This window comes from Dromaius novaehollandiae, chromosome 10 (assembly GCF_036370855.1).
Source record: "Dromaius novaehollandiae isolate bDroNov1 chromosome 10, bDroNov1.hap1, whole genome shotgun sequence".
In the NCBI taxonomy this organism is placed as follows: domain Eukaryota; kingdom Metazoa; phylum Chordata; class Aves; order Casuariiformes; family Dromaiidae; genus Dromaius; species Dromaius novaehollandiae.
The window spans coordinates 13,896,662-13,909,641 of record NC_088107.1 but is presented as its reverse complement, the minus strand read 5'-3'; the positions used below and the strand labels follow the sequence as shown (position 1 = coordinate 13,909,641).

Genomic DNA, 12,980 nt, shown 5'->3' with positions numbered 1-12,980 from the left:
TCAGCTGGGCTTTTGTAAATTGCTAACAGCCAGAAGGATTTCAGTACCATTTCAGGATCTGCAAAGTAGAGTTCTTAACCTGTATATGAGAGTTCAGTACTGTAAACCTTCGCTTAAAATCATTCCCAGTAAGTCAGAGGTTCAAGTGGTCCATATAACAATCCTGTTCAACCCACTGCCTCCACTGCAACTGTATATGGCCAACAACCCAGATGCCTATGCCACACCATCACACCCACATTGTTACCAGCACGTCAGTGCAGAAAGTTCTCCGCAGAGCTGCCATGAAGCGAGCATCTGGCCTAAAGCACTGGAAGATGGGACCATCTTGTTCTGTTTTTTGTGAGAGTGATGACTGAGAAAAACTGGAGTGCAACTGCTAACCCACACAGGCAAGTTGCTGAATATCAGCTGATCCATGGTAACTACAAATACACTCTTTGCCCACAGCAAATATGCTAATTTAAAGTAGCTTAGCCTCAAATGAAATAAGAAAGCTTAATTTACATAATACAAGGAAATTACTGGAAAGTTAATATAAATACACTACAAATACTTTAGTAATTTATTTTAACAGATTAATTCCTTGACTCCTAGTATCAACTCTATATGGAAATAGGCTAAAATACTCACCAAGACAATAGCTGGGAATAAGTGTTGGAAGCCAGGCTACATTAGAGAAAGCAGAGGTGTGAAGAGAGTTAATTCGAGCCAATTCAGATACTCCTCCAGTGTATGACAAAGGTCCTATAGGGTCTACACGCCACAGAATCAGCTCACTATAGATTGCATTTGGATCATGGAATGTACGGGTTGCTGCATTTCTAAGCTGCTGCCTAGAAGAACCTTTCACATGTTTAATAGGATCCATTATTCTGTTTATTCTGTCAGAGTCCCAAGAACTGTCTGATTCAGGAGTTAACAGAGCATTATGATGAGAAGATGTTAACAGCAGTGGTAAAACAGAATGGCAAGCTAGATCATTAAGATGAAAACGGTGACCGCAGTACCTAAATTTATGTGATACCGTTAGCACAGTGGTGAAAGCTGATTTATCAGCAAAAGTAACTGCCCACTGGTTTAGAGATCCATCTATATGTTTGGAAATCATCATTACCATGGGAGAAATTATATTCACATTTGCACTATCCTGGGCAAAGCTTGGTCCATTATTTACTAGTGTCTTATCTGGAAAGTCCATTGTCTTCTGATGTACAGCATTACTGATGTCTTTTGCAGAGGCAGGGCAAGCATACATCATGATGTTTTTGCTAAGGGAACTAGCATCTCCTGATGGAAATGCAACAGGAATCCTAGAAGAAAACGAAACCTAAAAAAGAGTAAAATAATGAAAATGTTAAAATATTACAACCCAGTGTAAGTATCTGAATAAATGCTAGCTGTTTTACAGGAAGTACTCAAATTCATACTGATGCTCAGATTTAAACAGAAAGGATACAATGTCTGTTCATTAACATCATAAACAATAACATAATTTTCAATATACAGCACCTGAACTTGTCGAAAGATGCCTGGAGTGTATTCATCTAAGTATTTCACATGCCACACCAAAAAGGTACCATCAATAGGATGGATAGTAAAAAGCATGTCTGGATTTCTATTCCATTCAGTTAGAAGCAACTCAATTTTCCGATCTAACAAAACTGTTGGAAGAGGCATGCGTGGGCCTGCTGGTAGAGATGTTTTTGGGCTTCCTTCTTTTTCTCCTTCTTCATGTTCTGAGGAGCCTGTACCGGTCCCTGTCTCAGATTCTCTGTCTATAGACAACTCTGCAACAGGAAGAAAAAAAAAGTGTTATCCATCACAAAGATTTCCTTATGATAGTTTCTATTCAAAACAATACAATGCTTTTTAATCTGCTTATCATGCTACCTGATTAGAACATTCATTGCAAACTGAGAGTACAAATGTCTTTTTCTTGTCTATCCATACAGCAATAAGAGGTTCTGGTCTTTGACTAGTGCTCCTCCCTATGCAATGCAAGTAATAATAAATATAAACTAAAAAATCCAGATGCTTAAAAGTAATAACATATCCAAGATTATTTTGGTCAAGTATATAAAAAACATGTATTTTATCTGAATGCTGGTTGAGTCATGTTTTTTCTTTTTTAATTTATTTAGAAGGTAGTAATGAAATATGCAGTACATGATGGTTGATAAAAAAGCATGTTTGTGTGTACAGTAAGAATTACAACACACTTAACTATTGAATAACTTAGATGACCTAGGTAACCTAGATGTTAAGAACTCTGGCATTATAAATGACACAATGCATCATCAGTTTACTATCACTAATCAGTGTTACTGGTTTCTGTAGAACAATTACATGTAATTAAATGATTCCTCATTCTTAACTTTGAGGAGACAAGGGAATACAGAAATTTCTGAAATTTTAAATGAATAGGATTTGCCCCCCTTAATAAAATTGAAGGAATATGTATTATTCGACAAGTGACACTCCTGCAGCAAGGTAAAATGTTTCTGGAGGATAAATTTCCCATCATTAATTTCAAAATATGTCTTATGTTCTTCTATAAATAGCTACAGATGAGATTGTGAGGTGCTCTTTAAGGTGTTAAGATGTAAATCTTCTCTCTACTGGAAACAGTGCAGCTGCATTAAAATGGAGCTATGTCCAACCCTTCCAAAGCCTGACATAAATTCTGGCTTCACTACTGATAGTCAGGTGGTAAGGTAAATCAAGAGTGTGGCTTAGTCATAACTTCATAGCTCTATGGCATATTTCCAAAATGGAAATGAAAGACAAAAGCTACTGTTCTTTTTTACTGTATATATCACCATTGCCTTCCAACAGAGAGTATACCACAGGGTTTTTCATGTCTACAAATGATTATAGCAGACAAAATTGCAACTATAAATTGCAAGATAAGTGATATATGGTTGGCAGAATAAATCTTGTGCTAAATATCTCAAAATTACTAACCATGATCTAGTTTCATATGTAAACCTCTTTCTTTTTCTTCCATTTCTTCTTCTTCTTCTACCTCGGCATCATCAAAATCTTGTTCCAGTTGTTGTTCAGAAAGTTTTCTGAGATGTTGCATAAATACTTCAATAGAGGATGTAAAATTAAATTCTTTATTATTCAGCCAATGAACAACAAAGCCTCCATTTCCTTCATCTATATTAAAAGCTGTTCCAGACAAGACTGATGGAATATCTGTGGATAATTTTAAACAAATAAAAAAGCTATATATTAAACCATCTTTCTAATACATATATACAGATTCCTTAATTAAAACATTTTTTAGGTAGAACATAATCTGTGCCTGTAAGTTTAGAAAGAGGTAAGATTCTGATTAAGTCTCTACATGCAATTTGAGTAAAAAACATGTACCTTTATTTACTGATGTGACATGATGCCTATATATTAATTTTAAATTAAGACTCAACTTGATCCTTTAATAGAAAATATGAAATGCTACTTAAGAAAAAGAGCCTATTCTGCTTTGTCTAAAAACATAATGTATCTTTGATCATGGTTAATTGTTTTTGTAATATTAAAATTATCTTCACCTGAAAATAGGTTCTTATGTTAAGTGAACGGTGAATAATATTCAACAGCTAAATGCTATTGAACTAGCATTGTTACTTCATCTACAAATTCTAGGTAGGCATGGGGTTGCTTTTAATTTTTTTTTTCCATTTAAAATGGTCTGACTTATTCAATAAAGAACAAGTGTTTTCCTGCTTAAAAATCTGGTACAGAATTTTCATTCGCTGTATATTCTGTAGGATGCAAATACTCTATTCATCATATACTGTTGTCAGATTATACAAGTGCCTCCCAAAACCTTGCAGTCAAGCACTAGGCAGCCTTGAAATTTAGGTTGTGAGGTTTCTTTTGCTTTCTGATGCACAAAGATGAATTTAACTGGGCTTTAAAAAATGCTGAAATTCTTAGGAATAAATTCAGCCTTATCTGTCTTACAAAACTCTATGCCAAATACAGGCTTGTGAAATAGCATTCTTTTTACCAATCACCAGTATTTATTTAGGCAAAGCAAAGAACATGCATGTCAAAGTTCCCTTCCCTTATTTTTCCCATGTTGTGCAATTATAGTGTTAAGTTTAATACATGGTTATACTTCACCTGTATTAGGGTTAATGCTTGCTGCTATATGAAAGTGCCCAAGTGCATTTGCATGATGTGAAATGTGACGCTGAACTTCATGAGTACCCTGTTGATCAGGCAATACATCTGTGTGGGTAACGAGAACTGAAGATCTCCTTTGTCCTTTTCTCATATTTTTCAAATGGTGAATTGTCTGGTATAGTTAGAGAAAAGAAAAAAAACTTATTTTTAAGTATATTAAATATTAAAATATTTAAAACAAAAAAATTGTAAGATAAAAATGCACATTTATGTGAAGCCTAAAGCTTTGTAATTTCCTTCTGCCTAAGAAGTGAAGACTAATTTCAAAAAGATTATTTCAAAAAGACTTCAAAAGAGATTATTAACACTTATGCACTTCAGTTCTGACCAAAGGCAAAGTTCTTCTAATAGTGCCTTCTAATAGGCTCTTGAAAGATCTTTCTAATATCTGCTCCAAGAAAAAAAATCCAAACTGTTTTGTATAGCCTTAATAACAGAGATTATAATCTAAAAGTAGTATACTTTGCAACATAATTTAACAATATGTATTTTTTGTGTAACATAACATTTTTTTTTTTAAATTAACTTATAAATGTCTTTGGCTTTCAGAGTAGTTGCTGAGAGCATATGGAGAGCCCAACTGATTCTATAGCCCCAAATATAATTTTTCCCACTCTCCCTATGTATTTGTTGACAGTCACGATATATAAGTAGTAAAAGTTCGGTCTGAATGTCATAGCTTATGATGAAAGTTTTTCTTTTTTTAGTATTAGCAGTCTCTTTTTTTCCCCTGTGAACTTAATAGACTTGATATGAACATGACAAACTCAAATACAGCCCTGTAATGCCACCTTTTGGAAATGCAATTATCAAATCAGATAACTAAAGGATTCAAGGAAAACAGTTTATTTACCGATTCCATTGTTTTTATAACTACAAACCCTCAGTCCCTATCAGAATGAAACCATCACATACTATTCCATATTAAACATCTTTTCCCAACACTATTAGTTGGCTCTAGGAAAAGTAGGTTTCTTCTGAATTTTAAGGATGTAGAGCTTGTTGCGAAATTTGAAAATATCTGACTTCTTCAGTTATTAGCAATAAACTTTAAAAACTAGTATGAAATAATTCAGATCATTCTACTATGCTTATAAGAACTAAATAATGCACAATTTCAGGGTTGTACATCCTTTAAATATTTACCTAAGTTTAGAATCCTGAAATAAAAAATTAACAAAAATCAGTATTTACTTGTACCTCTAGTGCATGCTGTATTTTGTCTTTTTGCTTTCCAGATTGAGAGGTGCTGCTGCTAATGCTGGAAGTGCTAGTTTCACAGATCTGCTCACCCAGAAGAGTATCCTCTGGTAACACCGTCTCGGCCCACAGCCGACAGATGCCATCATGACATGATGTAAGTAACACATTACAGACTAAACCCCTGAAGATAGACATAGCAAGGTTACCTGATTTAATTAAATCAGGTACAGGTACACAGCCAGAATTAGGAGAATATACAAATATTTAGCAGTTATAATTGCTTCATACAAATTTCTGCCTCTCCCCTAACTAAGGGGTTTTATTTCAATAAAGACTTTTTGGCATGCTAATATATTAACTCAGATTATTGGCAAAAGTGCATGTGAACATGGAATGGCTATTATTTGATAAATGAAACATTATTACAAAACTGTAGTTATGAAACTGCCAAAATTATTTGATTTGCTGGATTATGTGGAGAATAAATACATAAATGTTACTAAATCCTGAAAAGTGAAACTGAAAAATTAATTTACAAGCCAGTATATACAATGAGACTCAGAAAATAGCTCATTAATTGCTAACCATTTAAACACATATTTTTTTTTCCAATGCAACATATGTTATTCTCCAATAACATTTGATGAAGACAAAGCTTTATATTCATGCTTCCTGGCATAACTTGAGAAGGCACTGAAGTTTAGATCAGATTTTAAAAGTCACAACTGTTAGCATGACTATTGTACTGGGTGATCCAGAAGCATATGGGTAGATGGTCATATGTCTTACTCCTTGAAAGTATAAATAAAGCAATCTAATCATGTTCTTAATGGTCAAACTTTAAGCGATATGCTAAAAATACTTCAATCAAAGGTTTGGGTTTAAAAAAAAAAAAAAAAAACACTTTCAAACCTGGGCATGTATTTGCTAATGTTACGCCATGAAAATCCTGTCACGGCTCGAGGATGTGCCAAATAGACAAATGAGAAGTGGACAGCTCCTGAGCATTTTTTCTTTTCTTCACTCTCTTGGGGCAGAAGAGATGACTTCCAACCAGTCATAGGATACCAAACCTTTAAGAGGCAGTCATTCTAGGTAAAGCAGCAAAAAAACCATGGGATTAGCTGACCATAACTAAAAATGTGACAAAAGAAAATCCCAAATAATAAGGAAACTGCTGTTTTGGTGTCTTCCATGGACACACAGTCTGTAGCCCAGAACTATTTGTAGTTTCCCAGACAACCCACATCTGAGACCACTTATCTCACTGATGGACATTCAAGAAATTTTCTGCTGGCAACACTCCACTCCCAGAAAGTAATATTCCCTGCAGGCCATTTGGACCACTACTTTCTGGTTGGGTTGTCTATGCGTTTTCTGCATACCACAAATGCATGCTTAAATCCCATGTCTGCTTCCCTGTAAAGATGGAAGCTAGAAACAGGCTTGCAGTCACAGGGCAATTTTAAGCTCCTTGCCCAGTCAGTTTCTCCTTTGGGACAATGTGTGCCATAAATGCCTCTTGGTTCCCATGTGCAGAAAGCCTGACTTGTCTGGGAAGCACTGTACCTGCTGAGCATATGCACATGATAGAGGAGCAGCTGCACAATACAACCTTCTCCTCCACTAGCATAACCTCTGCTACCTTTCTGGTTTGAATGGCTGGGCGCCACTGATGTAGTTAATTGAAACAAAACTGAAATGCTGGTGTAGCCATACTATAAATTCTGATAAACATTTCACTAAGATATGTATTTTTAAGGTGTCTGTAGAATTAAATTATTTACAATAGGTCACTTAAGCTGATGTTTAAAATGACCAAATTTTAGACAATAATTGACCAGATAAAAATAAAGCTGCCAATAAAGCAGCAAATAGTAAGTTAAAAAAATAGCCCCCGTTGTTTCCCCCTCCCTCCTCCCCACCAATGTTTTAATTGTGACCAGCCATTTGAATATATCCAGAAAAACCATGTAGCAGGAAAAAAGGCATCCAGTGTGAATTAATTCTGGAACTGGATTCACACAATCCGTAAGAGCATAGGGCTCTTTCCTAGTTAAAAATATTAGCTGTTTTCAACTGAAAAGAAAGATGTGTTTCACTCAAGAGAATAAAGCAGCAAGAATTTCCGGAAGACACTATCTTTTCATAGAGATTTGGAGTGGAATAAAGGCAAATATTGGATCACGAAAGAAAATATCCTAAATGCAGACAGAGCATGAATAGATATGTGAACCTAATAATGAGAAAAACAGGAGGAACAGTAAAGAGGTATTTGGGAAGAAAGTAACATTTAGAAAGCAAGGGGAAAAAAGTTTTAATGCAAGCTAGGATGAACCTGGGATACTGCATGGTATCTTGGAAATGAGGATATTGGATAAATTTAAGGGATAAAGAAAATGGTTAAAAAAGTATAAAAATAGACAAATAAAAAGAAAAAATCATTTTAACAATATCATTTTTGGAATTTTGAATAGAATGAACAACGTTTGTTCTTCATGCATTTTTTTAAAATCTCCAAATCCTCTTTAAGTTTTCTTAGAAATTGTTCTTTCTTATTTCCCCACAGTGTTCTGACTTTGATTTTACAACCTGAAGCATAAATCAGCTAATATTTTCCTTTATCTGTCCAAGTTATCATCACCAGATTTTCACCAGGTGAGACTGGAGTGTCACCATACTGATGAGAGCTAAGGGCAATATTACTAGTATAAACACAGTATATTGTACACACCTGGAAACCCTGGGTTAAGGGCTGGCTTTTAGGGTGGTGATGTGATATAAAATACGTAAATGAAGAAATACAAACCTCTAGGAGTGCAAATAAAAGGAAATACTTCCTAACAAGGATCAAAAAAATACAGCATCTAACCACAAACTCTGCAGGAGGAAAATCTGTCGGGCAGCCCTGTTAAGAATTATGACCAAAGCTGTAAATCTCACGAAACGACTAAGATGGAGCTGTCCTAAAGACAGAAAATGACCTCTGCAACTATCTCATGTATTTAGTCTGATTTTTAGCTATATAAAAGTAAATTCATGAGAATAGAAATACAGAGTAAAGCACAACTTTTGATAACTTTCTAACCACAGTGATTCAAAATGCAATATTTATTATGGTGATGTTGAGAGCAGGTTCATAGTCATAACAATGAAGCTCATGATTCAGCTGTCCACTTTAGCAAGTGTAAGTAAAACAGAGGTTACTAAAAATCATCTCATTGTCTGGCCAACATTAACATTAAAGAACATCACTCAAATGAGAGGGTGACATTAAAGAGAATAATTAATTGAAAACTTAATTTGAATAGCAATTTGAAAAAAAAAGACAAATTGAAATGGAAGTTAAGAACTGATAATTGAACCCAGACTTCATTGTAAATTGAAAATTTGTTCTAATTTATCTATTGAGATGTGTTCATTATACCAATTTAAATGTGTATTTGTTTTCTGTCATGATGATCTAGTATTTATCTTCATTATTTCAAGCAGACATGGAAAAATTTATTTATGTATATCTGAAAGCTCATCTAAGCATATTTTGTCTAAAATATATCAAAGACTATCACGGATAGTGTATTTCTGTTTTGATTCTGCAGTACTCAGTAAGAGTATACAGTTAAATCCAATTTCTCGTTGCTGAAATTACATGAATTACATGAGAATACAGCATTATACACCAAGAGATGATAATTTAACTTAGCTCAGACTACAATAGAGTATATGGCCCAGGACTATTCTACAGCATTTATTTACTTTTGTCAAACGCACGCACACATCTCAAACACTTATTTAGTTATTCTTTTTTGTTCTTACCTTTCCAGCTGTTGCAAAGTATTCACCATCAGGCGACCATGCCATCAAGTGTACTGATACTGCAGTCCTAAAGAACGCGACAGTTTTAAATTGTGAGTAACGTGTTATTTATTGCATAGTATTTTCCCATGCAGTTGATTCAGTATTAGTGTGTGCTATTTAAATGAAATATATTGGTATTTTATAGTTGTTATTTTAAGCATACTTTAGAAATAGCATAAGCATAAAAACTATTTGCTACAACAAAACAAAATATTCAGTATTTTCACACCGTATTCCTCACAGAAAAACAGATCATAAAATAAATTGTTCTAAGCATTGCAAGCCTAGGCTAAATTTGGTGAGATCACAAAAGTGAAGTTTTTTCCACCTGCTCCCCTACTGTCGGTAAAGCCAAAAGAAGTGATAGGAAGAAATGAAGTTCTTTTAGATTATTTGTGATACTGTCTGTCTGTGACTAAAGTTTATGGGTCAACTGTCTGAAAGAAGAGTGCAGTCCATGCAGGGCTTTGTGAGCACAAAATCTAACATGGTTTCGAAAGAGTGAAGCAGAACTTAGGTTCATAGGGAAGCTGCTGCTTCCCAAGTCTTTTTATCTATACATATGGCTGATCATGAAACACTTCTTTAACATGGATCTCAACTGGAACAGGGGAGGCAGAGAGTTTCAGGACTCTCTTTCTGAGATTCAAGAAACTGTCCTCTTCTTTACCAAAGTAGCATGTTCGCCTTGCTAGTGCTCTTCTGTTCAGTCTCTCATCCAGTACCTCAGCACTGCTTTCAAAGGTGAGAAGACAGGGACAGGTTGGATGCATTGCCAGTGCTACAGTTTGGGTAAGCCTCTGACTAAGGTATTTGGTGATAGCAGGTCACTTGAAAAATAAGAGATTTTTATTTGAAATAACTTACATTGTTTGAAGGATATTATATATAATTGTCGAGTATTTAGGTGTTTTAAAAGCACATTTTAAAATGTATTTTCCTGGGAGGAGATACAGTTGATATATGACATGGTAGTGCAATCTGTCTTAAAATGAAAATTATCTCACTTGCACTGCCAGACACATTTCCAGTCATTCAGAACTGGGAGAACTTTATCATCTTTGATCTGATTTTCAGGATCGTCTTCTTCATCTTCTTCTAGAATGTCACTAGATGGTGGGGCCCACAGTTGCAAATAGTCAGTTGCTGTCAGCAGCCTATTATCTGAAAATGAGTAATATCAAAGCTGTGAATCCAAGAAAATGCATGCATATTGAAAGATTAGGCTTGTTTTCATACTTTGTTGAGAATTATTAAAAACAAGTTATAAACTTGACTTTATAAAGTCTACTTTAATTATGATAGGGTATTCAATCGTATCAGAGAGTTCTTTTTATTAAAATGTTTTGCATTTACAATGCCTTTTAAGGAGAGGGGTTTTTGGTGTTTTTCTTTTAAGGTGACTTCAAATGATAAAACATACTTAATGAAAATTACAGATTAACTAAATAGCCACTCACATCTCAAGTACTACTCATTGTTAGACATCTTAGAAACATCTTTTTCTTAGTACATCTTTGACTTTAATTATGATAAAATTGTATTCATCTGATTATTAGTGGCAATTTCAAGTCAGTTAGCAATTTTACACTGTTACTCCCAAACTAGTATCTTGCATAAAACACTCAAACATTTGGCATAGCATCCTCACAAATGCTACCTTCAGCCACTTGCATGCCTCACATTTTATGCAACACTGCTTGAGAATGGTTAATTTAAAATTTCCATATTCATGCTCCCACTTTATTTCAATTTAAAAAAGATTGTGTTCAAGTTCTATAACTACAAATGTTGAACAAATACTTCATGTAAGTTTCACATTACCTTGAGGATCCCATGCTAGGTTGTAAGTCATAGAACTGAGGAAAAATTGCCCCGTTTTAAGCCACTGACACTTTAGTTGCTGTAGTTTAAAAACAGTAAAGGATTAATTCTCACATCGACAGCAGAATCCAAAAGTATCAGTATTTCTCTCTTTCTCTATTGCTATTAATCCTGTTGCAAACAAGTTCAGGACCCAGTAGCAGACTGCTGAATCTAGTTTTAATAATTGCTTCAATTGTTTTATAAAATATTTTATAAAATGCATCACAGAGGGTCCTGAGAACCAGAGCTGGATCTGTCACACATACAAATATCTCTCTAGCTTATTTTAAACTAGTTAGGTCACACATTTATAACAACATAAGGGATGGCAGCGTAGATGCTATAGATATTGCAAAACCTGCTTGAGATCATTGTTAACACTGGAGCACCTGGCCATGGCTGTGCTGTTAAAACTAGCCTGGGTACACATACACAAGAGTAAGTCACATCTCTGCACTACTGATCTGACACACCTCAAGTTAAGAAACACCAACTTGTCACCATGTCATTCTAGCATGTGATTCAAGAATAAAATATTGTTGTGAACTAGGGAGGACTGCAATCCTCAGTTTGGTTCATACAATGGAAGATCTCACCCACCCGATTTTATTATGGATGGTGGAAAATATTTCTCCATTAGTCTTTTGTGTGCTAATATAATGTGGCAACAAAAGTGGCAGAAATACTTTTTCCTCTTCTGAGAGCCTAAACTGAACTACAACTGTGAAATAGATACTTACACAATTCCTTTTATGAGAATTTATGCCGAGCGGTTCAAAAATGCAAACAGCATTTCCATATGATGCTGCAATCTGGAAAAAAATTGAAGAATCAAAATGTAAGGTTAGGAGATAAGTATAACTGCTCCTTAGTATTGCAAAATACCTACAGAATTTCCAGTACCATTTCTATGTGCAATTAATCAAGAAAAGTAAAATTAATATCGAAGTCATTCATTGCACTATATGTATACTTTCTAAAGGAAGTTGAGAAACATATGCTTCTTAACAAGCCCCCCTTTAAGATTTTAACTCTAAGTAGGGAAGGCATCTTGTTCAGTGGGATATGCACTGCCAATCAGTTCTAATGTATGTTTCTAAGGTAACTACTGTTAATGCATAAGGGAAAGCTGATGCCTTCACTACTTCTGCTCTTGTCCTGCTTACTTCACAGTTAACTAATAAATTAATTATTAGTGTCTGGGTCTCAGTGTGATCCCAGATTACATTTCCTACCACTGAATAATAATTACTGGAAAACAGGAGCAAATGTGATTCTATTTTGAATCGTTAAATACATTTTGAGGGGAGACAAATGGTAAATGGAAAAACTGGAAGTACTTATATAACTGGACCCCTCAATTTCTTTCACCCAGTTATTTTACACAAAGCTCCATGTACAAAAAGGTCTTTATTAGGAATTTATCTGCTCATGTTCCCAATGCTCATATGCTTATAAGTACTTCTGACTGTCTTTTAAATTCTCTCTTCTTCCTTAAAAGATTTTAAAAGAAAAACTGCTTAAGTTCTTCCCATTCAGGATCGGGTCTCCTCAGTACAGAAATAATTTGAAAGTTGCACCACATTTCTTATGAAATGTTATTTCCTCTTCATAAGGGAAAAGAATTCACAGTTGCAACAACACACCCAGAAGAACAGACCATGAGTTCACAGTCCTGAGTGCAGGACCTTCCAGGGGTTGTGTCGTGGTCTTGCAGCGGCCACCTCTGCATCTCTGGTGTCTCTCTTCCAGTAGTGCTGGGACTCCACTGGAGTGGCCAAGCTAAGGCCCTGCCAGCTAAAGCCGCCTGAATTCTAACTCGGGCCTTCTCACTACTACAACCAATTTGTAAC

At 35.0% G+C, this 12,980-nt stretch overlaps 1 protein-coding gene across 3 annotated transcripts in view; it reads right to left on the bottom strand.

Annotated features, from left to right (window-relative positions):
• Positions 1-12,980, bottom strand: part of DMXL2 (Dmx like 2) — a 60,852-nt gene that overhangs the window by 36,693 nt on the left and 11,179 nt on the right. For 2 of the 3 annotated variants that reach the window (XM_064517352.1, XM_064517353.1), the window contains exons 3-12: positions 11,868-11,939; positions 11,086-11,164; positions 10,269-10,425; positions 9,220-9,286; positions 6,316-6,494; positions 5,401-5,584; positions 4,138-4,312; positions 2,968-3,204; positions 1,513-1,790; positions 634-1,330 (exon numbers count right to left, since the gene is read on the bottom strand). In XM_064517352.1, the coding sequence (XP_064373422.1) occupies positions 634-1,330; positions 1,513-1,790; positions 2,968-3,204; positions 4,138-4,312; positions 5,401-5,584; positions 6,316-6,494; positions 9,220-9,286; positions 10,269-10,425; positions 11,086-11,164; positions 11,868-11,939 (2,125 nt within the window). Of the gene's footprint in view, positions 1-633; positions 1,331-1,512; positions 1,791-2,967; positions 3,205-4,137; positions 4,313-5,400; positions 5,585-6,315; positions 6,495-9,219; positions 9,287-10,268; positions 10,426-11,085; positions 11,165-11,867; positions 11,940-12,980 lie in introns of those variants that run through there. The other variant, XM_026097037.2, reaches the window with a different exon arrangement.